The sequence below is a fragment of the Gasterosteus aculeatus genome, chromosome 14 (genome assembly GCF_964276395.1).
Source record: "Gasterosteus aculeatus chromosome 14, fGasAcu3.hap1.1, whole genome shotgun sequence".
Classification (NCBI taxonomy): Eukaryota; Metazoa; Chordata; class Actinopteri; order Perciformes; family Gasterosteidae; genus Gasterosteus; species Gasterosteus aculeatus.
The window spans coordinates 1425770-1444673 of NC_135702.1; the positions used below are offsets into that span (position 1 = coordinate 1425770).

Genomic DNA, 18904 nt, shown 5'->3' on the forward strand with positions numbered 1-18904 from the left:
ACCATTAAAGTAAAGCACTATCTGGTTTGTGTCTTTTTCTGTTCATTCAGAGAATATCACCAACTGTCAACGTGAACTCAAATCCAACCTGAAGAAGAAGTTCCAGCGTGTGTCTGAGGGGATCGCTGAAAAGACAAACCTTCTGAATGAGATCTACACAGAGCTCTACATCACAGAGGGAGGGACTGCAGAGGCCAATGAAGAACATGAGGTCAGACAGATTGAAACAGCATCCTGGAAACCAGACAGACCAGAAACAACCATCAGACTAGAAGACCTCCTCAAACCCTCAGCTGGAGGAGAGGAACCAATCAGAACAGTGATGACTAAGGGAGTGGCTGGCATTGGGAAAACAGTCTTAACACAGAAGTTCACTCTGGACTGGGCTGAAGACAAAGACCACCAGGACATACAGTTCACATTTCCATTCACCTTCAGAGAGCTGAATGTGCAGAGAGAGAAGAAGTTCAGCTTGGAGGGACTTGTTCATCACTTCTTCAGTGAAACCAAAGAAATCTGCAGGTTTGAAGAGTTCCAGGTAATGTTTATCTTTGACGGTCTGGATGAGTGTCGACTTCCTCTGGACTTCCCCAACAATAAGGACCTGACTGATGTCACAGAGTCGGCCTCATTGGATGTGCTCCTCACAAACCTCATCAGGGGGAAGCTGCTTCCCTCTGCTCGCCTCTGGATCACCACACGACCTGCAGCAGCCAATCAGATCCCTCCTGAGTGTGTCGGCATGGTGACAGAGGTCAGAGGGTTCAATGAACCCCAGAAGGAGGAGTACTTCAGGAAGAGGTTCAGAGATGAGGAGCAGGCCAGCAGGATCATCTCTCACATCAAGACCTCACAAAGCCTCCACATCATGTGCCACATCCCAGTCTTCTGCTGGATCACTGCTGGAGTTCTGGTGAAGGTGTTGAAGACCAGAGAGGGAGGAGAGCTTCCCAAGACCCTGACTGAGATGTACATCTACTTCCTGGTGGTTCAGTCCAGAGTGAAGAAGGTCAAGTACGATGGAGAAGCTAAGACGGATCCAGAATGGAGTCCAGAGAGCAGGAAGATGATCGAGTCTCTGGGAAAACTGGCCTTTGATCAGCTGCAGAAAGGCAACCTGATCTTCTATAAATCCGACCTGACAGAGTGTGGCATCGATATCACAGAAGCCTCAGTGTACTCAGGAGTGTTCACTCAGATCTTCAGAGAGGAGAGCGGACTGTACCAGGACAAGGTGTTCTGCTTCGTCCATCTGAGTGTTCAGGAGTTTCTGGCTGCTCTTCATGTCCATTTGACCTTCATCAACTCTGGTGACAATCTGCTGTTAAAAGATCAAAGACTTTATAAAACAGGGAGGTTTTTTGGAGTCCAAACTAAACCAAAGCGTCTCTACCAGAGTGCTGTGGACGAGGCCTTACAGAGTCCTAATGGACACCTGGACTTGTTCCTCCGCTTCCTCCTGGGTCTTTCACTGGAGCCCAATCAGACTCTCCTACGAGGTCTGATGACAAAGACAGGAAGTAGCTCAAAGACCAATCAGGAGACAGTCCAGTACATTAAGGAGAAGATCAGTAAGAATGTGTCTCCAGAGAAAAGCATCAATCTGTTCCACTGTCTGAATGAACTGAATGATGGTTCTCTAGTGGAGGAGATCCAACGTTCCCTTAGATCAGGACGTCTCTCCTCAGAGAAACTGTCTCCTGCTCAGTGGTCAGCTCTGGTTTTCATCTTACTGTCATCACAAGAAGATCTGGAGGTGTTTGACCTGAAGAAATACTCTGCTTCAGAGGAGGCTCTTCTGAGGCTGCTGCCAGTGGTCAAAGCCTCCAACAAAGCTCTGTAAGTACAGAGAGTTACATTCATACATCATGACTTAAACATGCTGCCATCTTTTCTACTTATTGTTTATATTTTATTCATTGTTGTTTCTTCAGACTGGGGGACTGTAACCTCTCAAAGAGAAGCTGTGAAGCTCTGTCCTCAGTTCTCAGCTCACAGTCCTCTAGTCTGAGAGAGCTGGACCTGAGTAACAACAACCTGCAGGATTCAGGAGTGAAGCTGCTGTGTGCTGGACTAGAGAATCCACGCTGTGACCTGGAGACTCTCAGGTCAGGATTCAATCAATGTTCACCTGGTGTCTTTATTTACATCCATGCTACATTTCTGACCTTCTTAAGATACTTTCTGCTTGAATGATTCAAATAAAAAATGTTATTTCCAAACATTTTCATAAACATGTGATGGTGTTGATTTCCAATATAATGTTACAAATTGAAATATCTGAGATGAATCATAGTTATCAGTAATATTCAGTGCTGTAGTGGTAAAATTAGAGGTGGGTAAACTCTGAATTTTGTGATCATACAGACCTCGACGCGATGCGAAGCAACGCAACACAAAGCGTTGCGACTCTGTAAGGCTGTCCTGGCTTATTGCATTATGTTATCAGTAAAAGTCATATACAATCAATGACAATGAATACATTGTTAGTAGTTTGTAGTTTATTAAATTTAACAAAACAGTAAATAAAAGTATGTCAACACAACACAACAACACAATTGCAGATTAAGAACTATCTACATACGGAGTCTCCTTTTTACAGTAGTGCCCAGAGGGCCTCCTTGTCCTCCACGTCAGGTCCTGCCTGCACAGAGGAGCCATGAACCCCAGAACGCGTGTTCTGGGGTTCATGGCTCCTCTGTGCTTCTCCTCTCTCCATTGGACCTGGTGTTTCTCCTCTCCCTGTGCTCTCTGCATCATTGCCTGTCCTCTCACTGCCTGAACAAATATGTTGAATTTAAGAGTTAACCAGTTAAGCAGCCTGTCAATTACACTGACAACATAAGTTAAAGGAACACTCATGTACTACCTATGTCATCATAAATAGACTATGCAGCATGTTTTTTTCACATTGAGAACTGACTTGTTTTCTAATCTACGCGTCACCAGGCGTTTTTCTTTCACCGTGCACGACCAGCGAACACAGAGCACGCGACTACACCCCCCGTCGGTCGTTCGGCCCGCAACGACAACCCCCCCCAGTCGGACCTTCTCGACCGATCCGCGAAATATTGTCTGACATAAAACCGGTCCATGAGGTAAAAAGGTTGGGGACCAATGGGCTGATCCACAGCGTGTATGTGCCTCCTGGATCCTGATTGGTCGCTGCTGCAGCCGCAAGGCACTGATTGGATGCTCACAGACCGTAATACAGCGCAGATGAACATGATTCAGTCTACGGCGTTTATATGTTCAACAATAGGAAACGTAGTCTTGGCTGTTTTAAAATTACACCAAGTTTATTTCGGATTATTCCAACGGAAGAATACAAGGCGCAGGGAACTTTGAGGTGCGTAAACGCCACTTATAGGTGCGTAAACGGCGTTTACGTGTGTTTACCCTCCACTACAGCCCTGGTAATATTCTCAGATTGTTGACGTACATTAGTGGGTGTTTAGTTGTGTCAGTAACCATTGTGAATAGGGATGCACCGATCCACATTTTTTCACTTCCGATCCGATCCCGATACCTAAATTTGGATATTGGCGGATACAGATAATATTCCGATACCAGAGCTGTGTTTGAAAAACAGGAAATCCTGTTAACAGAAAAAATTCTGAAAACAAATTTGAAACTAAGGGTTTCAGATTGATTGTCATGTCAATATTTATTTAATTTCATGAATGTCAAATGTCAAAGACTTATTTTTAATAAGGCTTAAAAATTTAGAAATATGAAAAGTGCAAGTGCACACACACGCATACACACTTGACACACAGTCTCACTCACTCGTTCACAAAAATAACAGCACAAATCAAGTAAACTGACTTGTATCATGAACAACATGTCAAATATCTGAAGAAAAGTGCAATAACTGTAAACATCTTACACACATACACACTTGACACAGTCTCACTCACTCACTCATTCACACACACACACACACACACACACACAATAAGTTTTAAAACAGTGTGCATCAGAACAGCACTTAAGATGACCTGGAATAAACTAAACACCAGAGTCGAACTATTCTTTAAAAGAAAACAAAACTTGAATGTCTCAAAGTTGACTCTGAGGAAGTGATGTAGTGTTCAACAAATCTTACATCGGCAGGTTCTTCTTGAGGAATATGAGCATTTCTGCTCTCTGCAGTTTGACGATTCCTTTTTTCATCCACGGTATTGGATGCCGTGCTAAACAGTCTAGCCTCAGTGCTATCCTGCTATCCTGCTATCCTGCTAGCCTGCTAGTCTGCTAGCTGGCTGCAAACTACGGAATGGATTCCTGAACGGAGGCGCGGCTCAATGAGACAGTTATGACCCGCTCAGGAAATCCATTCCACAGTTTGCAGCCAGCTAGCAGACTAGCCAGCTAACAGGCTAGCAGACTAGCAGACCAGCAGGCGGGGATCACTTTTGGAGTCATTTCAGCAGACGACGTTAAAGCGCAGACATTGGCTCATTGATATCGGAAATCTCCAAAGGTTGTATCGGAAAATCCGATACCCGAATTTCTCTGGTATCGGGTCCCGATACCGATACTGGATCGGATCGGCCCCATCCCTAATTGTAATGTCATGAGAGGCGCCGCCGCTCTCACCGGGGTAGTTCAAGCAGTGAGAGGACACCAGGTTCAAATATAAACAAAAGGTTTTATTCATGTTCTCTGGAATCAACAAAAACAGTAGTCCAAAAAGGGTAACTCAGGCTCCGGTCGATCTTAAATAATGTCTCGTCTTCGGAGGGGAATCATAAATCCAACTCACAAGAATATACAGTCTTCCTCCACAATATCCTCCTAAGGCGGTCTGGTCTCTCTCATACCCCACTGGCTGTGTCTCTAACCCTTATGAAGGCCAGGACCCAGCCTCTCGTTACATAACACCATGTTAATGTGACCCCTCTGTACCTGATAGTATCTCAGTCCTGCAGTGACCTTCTAGTCCTCACAGCTCCCTCAGATCATGTGATATGTGTGTTATTTTGTGTGTCTGCAGGCTGTCAGGCTGTCTGATCACAGAAGAAGGCTGTTCTTCTCTGGCCTCGGCTCTGAGCTCCAACCCCTCCCATCTGAGAGAGCTGGACCTGAGCTACAATCATCCAGGAGACTCAGGAGTGAAGCTGCTGTCTGCTGGACTGGAGGATCCACAGTGGAGACTGGAGACTCTCAGGTATGAAGAGGCTGCAGCCACAGACCATAACTAACCGTTTGTGTCCCACATAAGACCATCAACACAGACAGAAGTAGTGAGGAACAGTAGCCAGGATGAGCCTGAACAGGGAGGAAGGTGATGAAAGGCTTGTTTCTCTGGAGCCTTGTCTTGTTGTTGTAAGAGAGGACAGTGTCTCCTGACACGTTGACGGCATCATGGTGGGTTGATATGAGTCAACGTCGTCACGCTGCAGGTTTGTGGGCTCTTAACAAACAACACTTGGATGTTTAGATGCTGGTCATCTGCCTCCAGTGTGTGTTTGTCCTTTAGTCCAGACATTATCATTAAGAGACAAACAGTCAGAAACAATCTGTTCAAAGCGTCTTGATGGATCATCACAGGAGGAACGTTTGGTGTTTTAAAGGAGTTCAGCTTCACCTGCTTTTGGTGCTTTGCACTGAGAGCCAGTTCCCTGGATGATGAGAGTGGACTTGTTGAAGCTACAGGTGACAGTCGGCCACAGACGCTCAGTGAAGAACCAACAGCTGATGGTGGACCTGGTGTGTCAGAGCCCAAAGAGGTTTGTTTAGGACTGGACCACAGTCCTCATTGGCTGCAGACCCACCTGAGCTGTAACACCTTCACCTCCAGACTACAGGTGATGGAAACCAGTGTTGACTGTTGCTAGGAGACGGGATGTGAACAGCAGCTGTTCCATGTGGACATGAAGGACAAAGCTGTGTGTGAGAGTGATGTAATGTCCATGTCTCCATGCTGCTCTGACCCCCCTCCTCCTTTCAGGGTGGAGCCTGATGGAGTCCGATGGTTGACACCAGGTCCGTGGAGGTGTAAGTGTGCTTTGATTCATGAAGATTCAACCATCTTCACACTGTGACATCACTCATTCACCTCTGTGATGTCATCATCAACGTGTCAGTAGATGAACACATGATTAATAACTGCAGCTGTTTTGTGTCTTGTTCTCTCATCAGATTCCTGTGAACTCACAATCGACACAAACACAGTATACAAACACCTCAAACTGTCTGACAACAACAGGAAGGTGACACATGTGAAGGAGGATCAGTCACATCCTGATCATCCAGACAGATTTGACATCTGTCATCAGCTGCTGTGTAGAACTGGTCTGACTGGTCGCTGTTACTGGGAGGTCGAGTGGAGCGGAAGAGTTTATGTATCAGTGAGTTACAGAGGAATCAAGAGGAAAGGAGGCAGTGAAGACTGTTTGTTTGGATGGAATGATCAGTCCTGGAGTCTGAGCTGCTCTGATAGAGGTTACTCTGTCCGTCACAATAAGACAGTAACACGCTTCCCCTCCTCCTCTGGTAGAGTAGCAGTGTATGTGGACTGTCCTGCTGGCTCTCTGTCCTTCTACAGAGTCTCCTCTGACACACTGATCCACCTCCACACCTTCAGCACCACATTCACTGAACCTCTTTATCCTGGGTTTGGAGTCTTGTTCCGGTCCGGTTCTGGTTCCTCAGTGTCTCTGTGTTCTCTGTAGGAGGGAGAGTCTCCTCCTGGTGGAGAACCTTCCTCTCTGTCACACAGCTGATGGTGTTTCATGTGGGTGTAGATGCAGGTGGAGCAGGTGAGGGGTACCTGAGCTGGTCTGGACTCTGGGGGGTCCACAGCTCTCTGGGACTCAGGTGGACGTGTGAAGGAGCTCAGCTTAATGCTGCTGTGCTCCTTGAATCAATAGATCATCGTTTAGATATCGGCTCCTAATTAGGCTTTAATCTTCATCTTTATATCTTCAAGAAGACGTTTTATAAAATGCTCGTCTGCCCCCATGTGAGATAAATGTGTCCTTATGTGTGTGTTTCATTTCCACTCACGCTAATAACAACAAGGGGAAACACTTTAAATGTCTAATTCTTTTTTAAGACAATTTTAACTTAATCTTTCAGAATCTGTTCAGTGAACTAAGAAATAATTTCACATAATTAGGTTTGTTTTAAACAAAAAGCTTTTTTTAATGATTCAAACTTCTGAAGAAAATGTTTAATATCCTGACAGATAATATCAGTACTTGTGTTTTTATTCACTATAATAGTACAACATTTAGTCCACGTATTACTTTGGCTTAACAGCAATATAATTGTATGTTTCTAATGTTAATAAATGACTTTTATTGGAAACAACTGTACATTTTTAAACACGTCATAATATAAACATGCTGTATTGCTTATTTTGACATGAAATACTATGATCCTTCTTAAACATGCTGTACTATTTACATATTATTTATATGTATTTACTTGTTTTGTCACTAGCAGAGAAAACATCTGTGTTACAGCTGGTTGACAAAGGAAGTGAAAAGTTTGTAATAAACAAACAAATAAGTAATAAATAACTTGGTTTATTAACCGTATGAACGTTAACGCAGAGTCGTCTCCAAACAACACAAACTACTGAGCTCGGTGCTTCAGGTGCAACTTGAAGGTTTCATCCTGCAGTAAATATCCTACTGAAGTCGCCTTGTGGTGTTTTGGGCCGCGTCACCGTGGCAACAACAACACACAAACAACAAGCACGTATTTTATAACAGGCTGGAGTTTATTACTAAGAAACTTGAGTATTGAAAGTGTTAAATGTGATGGAGTCTCTCAACGCACCGCCAAAATAAAACACAGACAGCAGCAACGGTCCCAAAAAATCAGATCAAACAGAAAGAGGAACGATTTTAACTTTAAATCTCTTAATAACGTCGTTATTGTACCTGAAAGAAATGATCCCAATAAAGTACGTCCTCATTCTGCTGTGAACGGTCAGATATTAACAAACATTTCTCTCCATCAGCAGTCGGGATTATCTTTTTATTATTATATTATATACATTCAGTCTCCTGAAACCAAATGAACTCATTGCAACAAAGAAAGGAAAAGGGTAATAAAATAAAATCCACTCTATACTCCAGGACGAGTCTCTGGGGGACAAAGAGCGTAACCATGACGACGGCGCTGAAGCTCATTTTAAAACTTGTCCTGCTGCGCTGAAAGAAACAGAATACAGAGTACATCTGGTGTACAAGTACAAGTACTGCACTCCAGTGGAAAGTCAAGGTACTTCACTGCAGCACTTTATATTTGACGTTAATTTACAAATGAACCTCTCAGAGGTAAATATTTGACTTTTATTATATTCGTGTGACGCTTTAGTTTCTTCTCAGATTAGTTTTTCATCTTCCTGCCCAGAAAAAACATCACTTCATCCTTCAGTTTATCACAAATAGAATGATGAAGATGAAGCTAAATAAAAGGACATGAAGGAGTTAACGTGCAACATGAATGCAGGATGAATATGAATGAAACACGTCACTGATGTATTAATACTTTTAAATACTAGCAGTACGGTTTAGTGAGCCGTCATTTGACTTTTACTGAAGTAAACGATTTGACGGTTATCGGCAAATTAAAACGACTGGTCGCTTCTTCTTTCAGCCTCCTTTAAACTTTAGAGTTGATCTTATTTTACCGTGTTGTTGCAGTAAAATAATAAATTATACATTGTTAATAAATGTACAAACAAAAGGGTTCATTCAGAGGCGTGTTCACACACACGCACACACACACACACACACACACACACACACACACACACACACACACACACACACACAGTTTAGTATAAAACCTGGAGAAACATGTTGAATTAAAACAAAATACATTTATATTTATTCATCTACACATAAAGTGTATAAAACAGCATAAAATACTTGTGATTAAAATCAAATAAAAGGAATTTAAAGCAGAAATAAAATCTCTGGCTCCAGTTTGGTCCAATAACGACGTTTCAGCCACAATGATTCATTGGTTAAAGAATCTCCTGCAGCAGGTGAGCGCCGCATTACCCATGAGCCTCCTCTTCTGTGGAGCTCACCTGGGCGCTGCTGCCACCTGTGGAACCCGACCAACCAGAGGGAGAGGGGGGGTGAGTGAGGGGGGAGGGGGGCATCACGGGGCGAGCACCACCACGCACACGAGGGGGGGGGGGGGCAACAGGGCGGCGCCAGAGAGACGAAGAAGAAGCCGAGAGGAAGAAAACCTCAAAGTTCTAATAACTGAAGCTACAACAAAGGGCTCATTATTAATTATATACTACGCTGCTTTAATGGGATATTTACACATTTAATGAGAAATTAAACGGAAGAAACATGTCATATTACACCGTACAAAGGAATTGACCACTTAAGGTAAAATGACTTCCAGGCTACTTTCTGTAGGATCGCTTTATTTGATAAAGACTGAAACGTAAACCTGTTTTTATATTAAATAAAGATTTCAGAAATTCTCTAATTTTCATTGAGTTGCACTCAGCGAAACATCGGACCACTAAATTAAAGCAAAGACTTCAAGCTTTTACAACATAAAGAGGTGCTAATTCAGAAATATATTTTAGGTTAATGTTTGAATGAAAATAGGTTTTTTCTGTATGACTTTCTGCAAATATATTTGGTGATACATGAAAAGAAGCTCAAACCAACTATTATGACTTCATTTGGAGGTCTGGTGCTTTACGCTTTGGAACTACACTTTACTGGACGTAAACTATTGTTTAGTGATTCAAATATAAATACATATATATATTATATATTTGCATTTCAGCAAATTGTGTCTATTGAAAACAAGCCGATTGAACCGTTAGCAGCTCAGGTTCGGGCCGCGTCTCTGCCTTCGTGCCCATGAGCCTCCAGTGTGGACGCCAGAGGGACACGTCTCAGCCTTTAAGGTCATGGATATAAACATGTGGATCAGATCAGACACGACCTTTAACTGATGGAGAGACGGGAGATGATTGCAGGGAAAGAGCAGAGGAAATAAAACGTCACCAAACACAAATGGACACACAGGAACGCACACAGGGGGACAGCGGAGTGTGTGTGTGTGTGTGTGTGTGTGTGTGTCTGCTGTCACGCCTCAGACGGCTGCATTTCACCTCATGCAGACAAACAAACATTAAATGAATAAATACTAACAGTAATTCTCGATGGTATCAAAGAAGGAAAAGTTGACGGGGAACTCTGGACGAGACCACAGAAGAAGACACGGAGGTGCGAAAGCAGAGAGGGGAGAGAAAGAGGAAGATTATTATCGTTCAGCCATCAGGAGACGAGCAGCGAGGAAACAACACAAAGACGCTCGAGTGCGATTCATCCACAAAGAGTCTGTGTCCACGAAGCGCTTTTTACAGGAAGGTTTTACATCTGGTTGCTATGATACGGAGAGACAACGCCTTCCTCTTTGCTCTCTATTAGACCATGACGCAGGTGATGCTTTAGGGCGGGGCTTACTGTGATTGACAGCTCTCTGACAGACCATGAAGCAGGTGATGCTTTAGGGCGGGGCTTAAAGTGATTGACAGCTCTCTAACAGACCATGAAGCAGGGGACGCTTTAGGGCGGGGCTTAAAGTGATTGACTGGTCTCTAACAGACCATGAAGCAGGTGATGCTTTAGGGCGGGGCTTACTGTGATTGACAGCTCTCTAACATGCACGCTTCATATTTTAAGTCCACTAAGCTTTCCTTTATAAAGAGAGGAAATCGTAGAATAAAAGACCTGCGTCCTGATTCACAGCGGTTTGGTGGACACGTTGTCGCTGGTGTTGGTTCCAGGAGGACGGTGGAGAAACGTACCTGGCTGTGAGTTTCTGTCGTTGAGCAGCTTGGTCTGACTGTTGGGCAGGATCTTAATCTCTGGAGGATCTGGACTGTGACCGACCCGCGACGCCATGAGAGCGTTCAGGTACTGGAGACGAGTCACCTGCCAGCGTCGTGCAGCGATTAGTGGGTTAGTGCACGTTCATTAATGTCACTCTAATATAAAACCACTTCAACATTTTAACAACACGCCTCTTTTCAACCAATCAGAATCGGCTACAAATGAGGAGCAACAAAGTGTTTCTGTTTTCCTGTTAAATGAGACGTTTCCTGAAGGGACCCTGGTGCTCAGAGGCAACACCGCTTCAGTCCACAGGGGGCGCCAGAGCGCAACACGCTTCCTTTACTCGACTTTTAGCGATTTTATCAATTCGTTGTTGCAGCCCTAGTATTTAGATTGTTGTACTTTAGTGAAAAGTACCACGAAAAAGTACTATGAACACTGAGAATGAGTTGAGAACTCAAAGGCTGAGAACACACACACACGCACACACACGCACACACACGCACACACACACACACACACACACACACACACACACACACACACACACACGCACCCGTATGAGCTGCAGGTCGCTGAGGGCTCGGACGGTGTAGTCGGGACAATAGCTGGACGGACTTGTGGCGTCGGCGGACTCGAAGGGATCCCTGGGAGAGAGACACTGGGTCGACACAGGAGACTGGTGCACTGCAGACACACACACACACACACACACACACACACACACACACACACACACACACACACGAGTCAGCACAACATCTGCTGTCCTGCTTCTTCTTCTCCTCCTTTTTGAACCTCGGTTATGGAAACACGGAGTGAATAAAGCTGCGTCATCACGATCAAACGGACAAACCGAGTGATTCTTGTCTCGCGACGAATCGTTATTCATTCATAAAATACAACAACGCGTCATCAACGTTGAAGCCGTCGCGATGACGTCACCATGAAGGAGATCAATAGTCCTCCTGCTCACCTGAAGAGGGCAGCGTCAGCGCGGACACGCCGTAGTACGTGAACGCTCCGTTCTCGAACTTCAGCCCCTCCTTCCCGATCTCCACCTCCACGCGACCCTGAGCACCGCAAACATGAAGCAGCCAGAGGTCACGTGACGGCGCTCCACGTCTTCTTCCTGCCGCTCTGTGGGACGGACGAGCAACGGGCCTCAGAGGCTCTCAGAGGCTCACTGACCTGCAGCAGCAGGATGAAGTAGTCCACCGGGTGGTTGCGCGTGTACAGGTAGTGAGCCGCGCTCAGCCGGTTGTTCGGGTCGAAGGGAACCTCCTGGTTGACGCTGGGGTGACGCAGCAGGTGGAACAGGACCTTCTCGGACATGCGCCCGGGGCTGAAGTGAGCCACCTCTGTGGGGGGGGGGCAGGAGACACGGGCAGCGACGTGAGGTACAATGTCGGGACAAACGGCTTCTTCACTCTTAGAATAAGCAACATGGAACGTAATCATTACGCGTGTGGAGTGAAACTGTGACCGAGTCCATCAGCGCGTGACGCTTCAGTCCAATAAGTTATCAATCAACTGCTACATGCAAGTTCTGCTTCTTCTTCTAAAAGAATAGTCACAGAAATAAGAAAAAAGCTGCATGCAGGATTTGTTCACTCGTGAGATAAAAGGGAATCTTCCTCGTCATCCTCGGCATGTTTGGTGGCACTTGGCGTTCCGAGGGAGGGAACCGCCGGGCGAAGCGAGTCCAGTCCAGATCCACCTCAAGACGTTACTCCTGTGATGAAAAGAAATGTAAAAAGGTTCAGTAGAAGATCTTTTTATCAACGGTATCCCTGCTTTGTTTACCTTTTCTTTTTGACTAAGGAATGGAACCATAGTCAAACATACACATCTGTACACACAGGACCCAAAACATCAGGTCACAGACTCTTGCTTTTGGTCTCTGATGCTGAACAATTCTGCCTGATTCCCACAGCTGTCTAATGATAATCCAGTTTATTTATTTTCTTTAAACATTGTTATCATTTACTCTGCTGTTTTTTGTCTTTAACTTGTTTAATGGTTTGACTTTATAAGATTATAAGTTCTGCCGTATAATAGTAACCCAACTATTTTCCATTTGAGCTATTTTCTTTAATTTTTATCCAATTGTACCATTTGTTCATTCCATCAGTCCTGTTGACACACAGTGAATAAAAGCAATCTTTCTCCTCCAGCTCTATTACATTTCCTATCAGGACTAATTAGGATTTCAGAGAGGGGAAATTGAAAAAGAAAAATCCCTTCATCCCGTGTCTTGTCTGCCGTGGTTTACGATTCACCTGTAATTCAGGAGAGAGGGCTAGCGCGGATCGTGGCACCGGCATCTCGCTGAGGCACTTCCTGTTGCAGGTTGCGGCGCCGCGGCGAATCGTGGCAACTGCCTCGAGTTTACGGCAACTGCCTCGCCTGTTGCCTCGGCTGAGTGAGGTACCTCGAGCGGTACCACGAATTCAGGGGCCGGTTCATCGGTCGAGAGGTACCTCGAGTTAAAGGAGTCTTGCCACGACCAAAGGGAGCGGTGCCTCGGCTGATAGACGTACCGGGAGTTTAAGGGAGCGGTGCCTCGGCTGATAGACGCACCGGGAGTTTAAGGGAGAGGTGCCTCGGCTGATAGACGCACCGGGAGTTTAAGGGAGAGGTGCCTCGGCTGATAGACGCACCGGGAGTTTAAGGGAGCGGTGCCTCGGCTGATAGACGCACCGGGAGTTTAAGGGAGCGGTGCCTCGGCTGATAGACGCACCGGGAGTTTAAGGGAGAGGTGCCTCGGCTGATAGACGCACCGGGAGTTTAAGGGAGCGGTGCCTCGGCTGATAGACGCACCGGGAGTTTAAGGGAGCGGTGCCTCGGCTGATAGACGCACCGGGAGTTTAAGGGAGAGGTGCCTCGGCTGATAGACGTACCGGGAGTTTAAGGGAGAGGTGCCTCGGCTGATAGACGCACCGGGAGTTTAAGGGAGAGGTGCCTCGGCTGTTTCCGTTCATTTTAGTATTCATATATATGCAACATGTGACGGTATAATACAGTTTGAGTACGACTGTTATCTGCGAGTTGAGTTGCCGTGGCGAGTCGTGGCAGCGGCCACAACTTCACGACAGCTGCCTCGACTTTGCGGCAATGATGCCTCGACTGTTGCAGTTTTCTTTTCATATTTTGACAAAATGTGACAATACTATCATGTACTATGCTGCACTCTGTCCTTAAGAGTACGAGTGTTGTTGGTTGTAATTGGTTTAGTCATAAAACGCCGATAAGTGATGCAATAGCTCAGCTAAGCTAATATGGGCTAAGACCACTCGTTGCCTTGGTTACGATAACCACTTTCCGGCAGCGCCCCGAATGAATGCAAATTGTAAATATTGATGCCTTGTAACGTTAAAACTATTGAGAAGTGCTGAAAGCTTTTTGTATGTGTGTGTATATATATTTTAGTAGTATAGGTATATAATATAGTTATATTACAGTTCATTCAAAGGCCTAATCTTTTCCTCAGTGCTGAAGACACGTCAGGAAGTGACAGAAAGCAGTGTTAAGAAATGTTCAAATCTTTGCAGTACAAAACCAAGACACAATTACAGAGATGATTTTGAGCACATTTATTTCTGCATTAAAAAACAAAGCAGAGATTATTTTATTTCACCCACTAGTAATATTATATATTTTTGTCAAGAGTACTAGGCTTAAAACAAAACTGTTCATTTTTTACGGACTTATCTGCAGAAATCATTCAGCGCATTCACAAAAGAACAGAACTTGATTTATGCGTTGCATTCATGCACAGTAAACACAATGGACGTGAAAAAACACCATATAGATGAATCTAGTGATTCTTTAATAAAATACTTAAGAAATACATGTTTGTCTCCCTAGTAAACAATAAAAACTGTTTATAGCATGATATTGTCATAAACCGGGTACCTTCCTCTTTTTCCTTTCCACCCCTTTCTTGTAATTTACACACACTCGCACCCCCCCTTCACACACACACACACACACACACACACACACACACACACACACACACACACACACACACACACACACACACACTTAATTACACCTGCTCATTCATTCCCAGCTGCTTCTCATTCTCTCATCTCATCATCCTCTCTTCCTGCTTCCTCTAATTAGACACTATTTCTAGCCTCCCTCTTCCCCTTGTTCTCCAGCAGAGCTTTACCTGTGCACCCGACGTACCTGAGCTCGCTGTCCCGTATCGCCTGCCTTGTTGTGTCCTGACGGTTCGTGCTGAACTATTATTGTCCCGTTGCTAACCTCTGCTTTACCCAGCCTCCTGTTTGACGTGAGCTGCCTGCTGTCTGGTGCGTCTCCCTCGGCCTGGACCTCGTTCTCTGCTCACTGGGCGTCACCGTTGCGGGCCAAACGCCCGTATTCTTCTGTTTGTGTGTTTGTGTTCATTAAAACACTTTACGTTCCCTTGCGTTTGGGTGGTCGCTTCTTCACAAGCACAACAGATATAGTCAAAAGGAAATAAATATCATTTAAAGAATGTCATTTTTCCTTTTACGTAACATCCATCATGAAGGTACTGTCTGTTGCCTGATCATGAGACAATATAGAATCGCTTAATACTTTAATCCAGCAGCTTTTGTGCGATCACTGGATATCTAAAAACAGTCATGCACACAATCACGCTCAGGCAAATTCTTTTGTCAACAATTGTAGTCAACATTAATTTAAATGAAAATACTGGTAACTCATATTATATACCGACATTCAATTTTAGACACGTCTTGATGGCACCCACCCAGTGTTATTGTTTGTTCATATAATCACATACGCATTGATTAGTTCTCGAAGTAGAGATTGTAACCAGGGCGGCAAGTGATCTTAGTCCATATTCGCTTAGCTGCACTAAAATGGGAAGCCGTTGTATAATTTATTGGCTTTTATTACTAAAATAACTACCAACAATAGTACTTTTAAAGGCAGTATTGTATTGTCACATATTGGTAAAATTATAAAACAAACATATCACATATTTGGGAAATGAAACTGTCTGGCGCAAAGTCGAGGCAGCTGTCGTAATAACGGCAACCGTCGAGGCACCACTGCGGCCAAGTCGAGGTAGCTGTCGTGAAGCCGCGGCAACTGCCTCGACTTTGTGGCAACTGCCTCGTGAAATCGTGGCAACTGCCGCAGTGTCGAGGCACTTGCCACGATTCGCCGCGGCACCGCAACCTGCAACAGGAAGTGCCTCGGCGGGTTGCCAGTGCCACGATATGCACTAGTTCCTACTGTAATTCAGGCTCCTCGGGACACAACCCTCAGTCTCCAGTTCTCAGCACTAAAACGCATAAAAATGAATATTTCGCAGTATCTGAGTTCAAACCTTGTCAGAACAAGAAAGTAACCACTAACTTCAAAGATAAACATTTGCAAAACCGAGATCTAGAGACAAAGACGATATATCTTGGGTCCGGTTTGCTATAAAAGATCTCGTCACTTCTCCTCTCTCAAGCAGATCCTGGCCTCTCAAACTACCCACGACGGAATAGCGCCTTTGACCAGGAGTCCCTTACCCACCGTACCGTCCAAACCTTGAGTGAGTCAAGGTGATCAAGAAGATCTTGAGATCCGCCTCCAAGGACCACATGTAAGAAGGATGTTACTCGACACCGTTGTGAAATCATTGTACATGACATTTATTCTCAGGAACACCATGTCTCAGTTCAAGAGGTCACAGACCTTCTGTCCACTTACAACGAACCTTATTTTCAGACCATCAATACAGGCAGAAGTGGAAGCAGGGAGGAAGGTGATCAGGGCTTGTTTCTCTGGAGCCTCGGCTTGTTTCCACATTATAAGGGAGGACAGTGGTGTATCCTGACACGATGATGGCATCGTGGTGGGTGCCAATTATTGATCATCCACCGCCAACAGTGCACGAGGAATAAAATAAAATATAATGCGATGGCTATTAGTAGAGTAAGGTTATGGGTTAGTTTAAAATAAAAGCTAAAGTTAGAAAATATCAAAAAATAAAGTGCAACAGGAAGTGACAAAAGTGACGAGTAAAAAGTGACGTGTGCAGTGTGAGGGGGAGTAACAAGTGGAACGTTATAGTCAGTCAGTGGGGGACCGGGCTCTGTTGATGAGCCCGACTGCCGATGGGAAGAAACTGTTGGTGTGGCGGGAGGTCTTAGTCCTGATGGACCTCAGCCTCCTGCCAGATTGAAGGGGTTTTGTCCGGGGTGAGAGGGGTCGGCTACCATCTTTGTAGCTGCTTCAGAGACCTGGAAGCGAACAAGTCCTGCAGGGACGGCAGATTGCAGCCGATCAGCCTCTCTGCAGAGCGGAGGACACGCTGCAGCCTGCCCTTGTCCTTGGCTGTGGCTGCAGCATACCAGACGGTGATGGAGGAGCAGAGAATGGACTCCATGATGGCCGTGTAGAAGTGGACCATCATCGTCTTTGGCAGGTTGAATTTCTTCAGCTGCCTCAGGAAGAAGAAAGAAGAAGAAGAAGTGACAACAACCACAGTTCACCCGACAAACCGTCAACGCCGGTTCACTTTCCTCATCAACGAAAAAGGGCCAAATCCCCAAAAAGCCGCTGCAATTCCCCGACTCCATCACCCAGGACAAAGACATCAGCCTCCCAACCTCGTCCCATCTATTGCTGTCTTACCACACGTAGCCAGCCGCTTCGTCTCCACGCTCTAGTGAGATCCCCAGAAATCCAGCCTCCACCAACCTCCAACTGGAGCGTTGCAACGGTGCAAAAAGGACTAAAGGAAAATTAAATCCCTTTCCTCCACTTTTTGATCTACTTATGTTAAACATCTGTGGATAACATGTTGCCACCAAAAGAAAATCAAAATCAATTTTTTTTTTTTCTTTACTTTGTCCGGATTGTTTTGACAGTGGCGGTTTTATCCATCTTCTGTGGGGGGTGAGAGGGGATTGTGAATGTGTCACATTGTACATCATACAAGCAGGCTTCTTTACTGGCTTTTCTTACCCACAATCCTTTGCACAGCAGATGTAGGAGCCAGAGGGTTCAAGGGGCCATGTGATGAGGAAGTAGAATCCTTCATGTAACAACATGTACTTTGTGAGGAAGCTGCAGTAAATGATTCAACACGCAGCTTCACACTGATACGTGGGCGAGTTGTTCCGCCCCGACAGGTTCAACCTGAAGTGGAGAGAAGAATAACTGCTCAAAAAAAAGAAAATGGCCAACTGTCTGTCTGTTATCTGTGAAAAACGCAATATTTTAAGAAAGCATCAGCATTTGTGTGCATTTCGATGGCATTTCTAGCGAGAAGTCTGCGTTATATTTTCATAATCTTCTATCAGAGAACGTAGACGACCTTCCGTTAATTAGTTTCTAGTGACGTAGTTGCAAGGCGATGTAAATGAATGGGCCAAATAAAACGTAGTATGTCACGATTTTGGAGAGAAAGCGTGACAATACCACGTTCCACAGCTACACGTTTTGCTGTGAGACTGGTTGCGAATAAAAACACTCTGAGCTCAGACTCTGTTGTCTTAGTGGATGTTTTTATTCAATATGAACTCTTCACAACATTTGTTACAAAGGTTTCTGCTTCATCACGTGTTCCCTACTAGTCTACATGTAGAAGAAGACCAGGAGACAAAGAGGGACGTGCACCAGTCAGACTGCATACTTTGATGGTGACGTGAGGACGCACCCTCTCTGATGAAGGACAACAAGCTCCAACAAGCTGCGTCACTTCACTCCGTCTGATGGAAGCTGAAGTGAAGCACGGAGCTGCTTTTCTACACGGACCTGCTGAGGACAGAAGAGAGCTGCTCACTGAGGAAGTTCATGTCTACAAGTTCAGTAAGTGCAGCTGTGATTGGTTGAATGACATCATTGATGCTTGTGGACGTGTGATTGTTTAAAGCTGGGAAACAAGATGGCGCCTGTGTGAGCAGGCAGAGAGGAGTTGCTGTTAGTCTGAATGATGACGCTGTGATGAAGACGAGGAGCTCAGTCTGATCTGGGGTCTGTGAGGACTGACAGATGAGGAGGGAAAGGTAGCAGATGGAGGGGCCCTAGGACCCAGCAGGGAC

The 18904-nt window shown here is 45.1% G+C and overlaps 2 protein-coding genes across 10 annotated transcripts in view; one reads left to right on the top strand and one right to left on the bottom strand.

The window, feature by feature from the left end:
* The window catches only part of LOC120815181 (NACHT, LRR and PYD domains-containing protein 3-like), a 124668-nt gene that overhangs the window by 90606 nt on the left and 15158 nt on the right, over positions 1–18904 (top strand). For 3 of the 7 annotated variants that reach the window (XM_078088641.1, XM_078088642.1, XM_078088645.1), the window contains exon 1: positions 18438–18671. The exons of 1 other annotated variant lie outside the window; for it this stretch is intronic. In XM_078088641.1, coding sequence (XP_077944767.1) covers positions 18575–18671 — 97 coding nt within the window. In that variant the 5' untranslated portion in view covers positions 18438–18574. Of the gene's footprint in view, positions 1–50; positions 1840–1934; positions 2109–18436; positions 18672–18904 lie in introns of those variants that run through there. 3 more of the 7 variants (XM_078088640.1, XM_078088644.1, XM_078088646.1) reach the window with 3 other exon arrangements.
* Positions 7715–18904, bottom strand: part of LOC120813792 (metal transporter CNNM3-like) — a 36686-nt gene continuing 25496 nt past the window's right edge. The window contains exons 7-11 of one of the 3 annotated variants that reach the window (XM_078088679.1): positions 12033–12202; positions 11818–11914; positions 11398–11528; positions 10814–10940; positions 7715–9075 (exon numbers count right to left, since the gene is read on the bottom strand). In XM_078088679.1, coding sequence (XP_077944805.1) covers positions 9026–9075; positions 10814–10940; positions 11398–11528; positions 11818–11914; positions 12033–12202 — 575 coding nt within the window. In that variant the 3' untranslated portion in view covers positions 7715–9025. Of the gene's footprint in view, positions 9076–10035; positions 10200–10631; positions 10941–11397; positions 11529–11817; positions 11915–12032; positions 12203–18904 lie in introns of those variants that run through there. The other 2 variants (XM_078088680.1, XM_078088676.1) reach the window with 2 other exon arrangements.